We start from the raw sequence: 3425 nt of genomic DNA on the forward strand, positions 1-3425 counted from the left end.
CCACTTTATTTACTGTAATTTCCTAATTACTCTGTCAGAGATACTGTAATATTGATCTTTAGTAATTGACTTTAGATATTGATCTTTAGTCTGTTAAATATATTGCAAGTTTTTCTCTCATTCTGAGGCTCCTCTTTTTAGTATTTCCATGTGCTTCAATGGAACATGCTTTAATTCTAATGCGGTACTTTTATTTTGCTTTTGGACTACTTATCTACTCTTAAATCATTAAAAGTTTCATTATCTTGAGAGGCCAACTTTTATAAGAATTCTTAATTGAAACATTAACATAGCAAGTGAGTATGTATTGCTCAAAGAGAGATTTTCACAGACATTCTGCAGAGTATTTACATATTTCAGACACTTTTTCTGGTGAACCGTGCATCATTATTCATGAAACCTAAACGTTTTTGAGGTTCTCCACTTCAGGAATACTATTAGTGACATATTATTTTAGTCTTTCAGTCTTTCTTTTTGGCTGGTGCCCAAAAGCAATTTAGCTAGAAATATGTGGAATGATCCAGATTTATTCTGGCACTTAATGTAAACTATAAACAAACTTCTCCCATTGTGGTGAACCAGGATCAACCTAATCAGGGATATAATTTATCAATTTTATCTAGGATCCTACACGTTTGAATTTCTGGGCTTAAATAAGCCAAATGAATCAAGACTGCCTAAAGTATTAACTATATTACTGAATAAACTCTTCAATTTTTCTGAAATTTGTATCACGTTAGGAAAGGGAAAGATCTCTAAATTGAATATGATCAGTTTTTATGAACTACACTCAAGCCTAATTATGAGAGACACTTTTGAGGATGGAAGCATCATTTTCGTGGTTCTGACAACTGTGAGATAGTCAAATGGTTATAGAATATCCAACTTCAACTAAATACTTAAAATTAGAAAAAGAAATATCTTCCACTGTACAATACTCATTGGTAAAAGTGTTCATATAAATAAGTATGGTTAACTTTTATCTTTGAGTGTATTTTTTCTGTTATGTTAGCTTTTTAAATCTCATGTGACAGCTATATTCATTCAGGAGACATCACCTAAAGTCTCACCTCAGTAAACATGATACTAAATATTATCAACTTAGCCTGAAATTTTTATTCCTTTCTTCTTTTATTCATCCAGTCAGTATTCATGGAAGGCCAAATGAGTTTTCTAGGTACTTTTCTAGATATTAGAGATATGACACAATAATAATACAAGAAATTTCTGCCCTCTTGGAGTATATAGTCGACTTGGAGAAAGAAATGAGAAGAATTAATTATTGTATGTATTAAACATATTTCCTATTGCTATGAAAAAAACATAAATCAGGTTAAGGGGATAAGAAATGACTATCTCATCATATTATGTTTTCAGGGATGAATTTCCTGGGAAGGTGACATTTGAATGGGCATATAAATAATTTCATAGGAATGTATTTATGAATATTGGATTCAGCACTAAAATATTCTGGAGCCTAACTTCCTAGCAGGATCTTTCATGTTTCTGTATTTCAAGTTCTATGTCAGTGAGTTTAGCATGGGGATTAGGATGGTAATAAAAACATACCCTACTTGAACAATTACCTATGAGTATTTGGAGTTGAGCACCCTGTAGAAAGAAAGGCTGATCATGAGATAGAAGGCACGGGTGGAGAAGACTCTGATGCCCACAGGTAGAAAGTATCTTTAGGATAGTGATGAAAATGAAAATTAGAAAGTGATGATTTTAAGCTTTCTTAATTCATTGAGATGGGCTAAAGTAAAACACACTATGTGTGTAAAGTGAACAAGATCCAAAAGGGCAACAGAATATTCATACAAAATATATTAGCTATGATGGACTCACAGTAGGCAAAACAACTGAGGGGGTGAGTGTAGGGCACAGTCTATGCTCAGCTGTCGCATCCAGCCAGGAGGATGGAATGCAGCTTCTGGGACACGGCAACCGTATACAGCAGAGGGTTACAAACAACCAGGAAACAGTTATTGCTGCTAAAAATTAGGGTTTTTTTTGTTTGTTTTGTTTTGTTTTTAAGCATTGTGTATGTGGTTTAAGAGGAAAGAGAGAAAAGTGGGATTCACACACCCTCCTTCCCTGTGTGTCTCTGTGTGTCCTTTTCTGTCTCTTATAATAATCACACTCATTGGATTTAGGGTTCCCCTTAATCTCATCTTGATTCTTAGCTTAATTACATCTGCAAATATCCTATTTCTGAACAAGGTCACATTCTGAGCTTCTGGGTGGACATGGATATTTGGAGGACACTATTCACCCACAACAATTATATTATTTCACATGCAGTTAACAGTGATTTTATTAGGCATTGAACTTAACAGAAACCAAAAGATCAAATAACTAGTTTATGACTCTAAATTTAAAAATCTAGTGAGTTGACTACATCATCTGAATCATCATCTCTACTAGCAGCATCAAACAACACTCTATGTAATCGATCATATTTCTTTTGGAGATAAAAATCTTCCTCAAAATTGTATTAAGTGATTCATTAATTTCCTGACACTCTCTTTCACATCTTTATTCCTGAGGCTATAGATCAGAGGGTTCAACATGGGAATCACCACTGTATAAATTACAGAACCTAATTTAACTCTGAGCCACGAGGTTTTGGAGCTGGGTACACAATAAAGGAACAGGACAGTCCCATGGAAAATGGTGATGGTGGTCAGATGGGAGGCACAAGTAGAGAAGGCTTTTTGGTGCCCACCAGCAGAAGGCATTTTTATGATAGTGGCAAAAATGGAAATATAAGTAGTGCGGATAATTACCAGGCTGCTCACCTCATTGAGTATAGCAATGACAAAACACAGCACTTGGCTGATGTAGGGATCCGAGCAGAAGATGGAGACAATGACAGAGTGCTCACAGACAAAGTTATTTATGATAGAGCCACAGAAGGATAATGCCAGGAGGAAACAGGTGAGTGTCAGGGAAGAGACGACACCCCACGTGGAGGGCCCGGCCACCAATGATGCACAGACCTTTGGGGACATGACCATTGTGTAGAGAAGAGGCTTACAAACTGCCACAAATTGGTCATAGGCCATCACTGCCAACATTAATGCTTCTGATGCTGCAAATATACAAGCCAAGAAAAACTGCATGATGCATCCTGTGAAAGAGAGAGTTTTGTCTTCCACAACCAAGTTCTCCAAGAGTTTGGGTGTAACTGTGGTGGAATAACAGAAATCAACAAAGGACAGGTGGCTGAGGAAGAAGTACATGGGGGTGTGGCCTCTGGGGCTGACCTTGATAGTCAGGACTATGCCCAGGATCCCCAGCACAGTGACCGTGTAGATGGTCAGGAACCCCAGGAACATGGGAACCTGGAGATTGGGATACTCTGAGAAGCCCAAGAGGGTGAACGTGACTCCAGCACTCTGATTTCCTTCCGCTAACCGCAT

The 3425-nt window shown here is 37.1% G+C and overlaps 1 protein-coding gene across 1 annotated transcript; it reads right to left on the minus strand.

Moving 5' to 3' along the window:
- Positions 1-938: 938 nt before the first annotated feature.
- Positions 939-3425, minus strand: LOC130848544 (olfactory receptor 5D13-like). The gene is made up of 2 exons (XM_057727008.1): positions 2511-3425; positions 939-1007 (listed from the first exon to the last, which is right to left on the minus strand). The coding sequence occupies exons 1-2, from the start codon at positions 3423-3425 to the stop codon at positions 939-941; spliced, it is 984 nt and encodes a 327-aa protein (XP_057582991.1).

This window comes from Hippopotamus amphibius, chromosome 3 (genome assembly GCF_030028045.1).
Source record: "Hippopotamus amphibius kiboko isolate mHipAmp2 chromosome 3, mHipAmp2.hap2, whole genome shotgun sequence".
In the NCBI taxonomy this organism is placed as follows: domain Eukaryota; kingdom Metazoa; phylum Chordata; class Mammalia; order Artiodactyla; family Hippopotamidae; genus Hippopotamus; species Hippopotamus amphibius.

Coding starts and splice junctions, on each gene's coding strand:
- LOC130848544 (XM_057727008.1), bottom strand. CDS start 3,425: ATGCGGTTAGCGGAAGGAAATCAGAGTGCTGGAGTCACGTTCACCCTC. Junction 1,008..2,510: donor AAGAGAGTGTCAGGAAATTA/ATGAATCACTTA, acceptor TAAAAAGCTAAC/ATAACAGAAAAAATACACTC.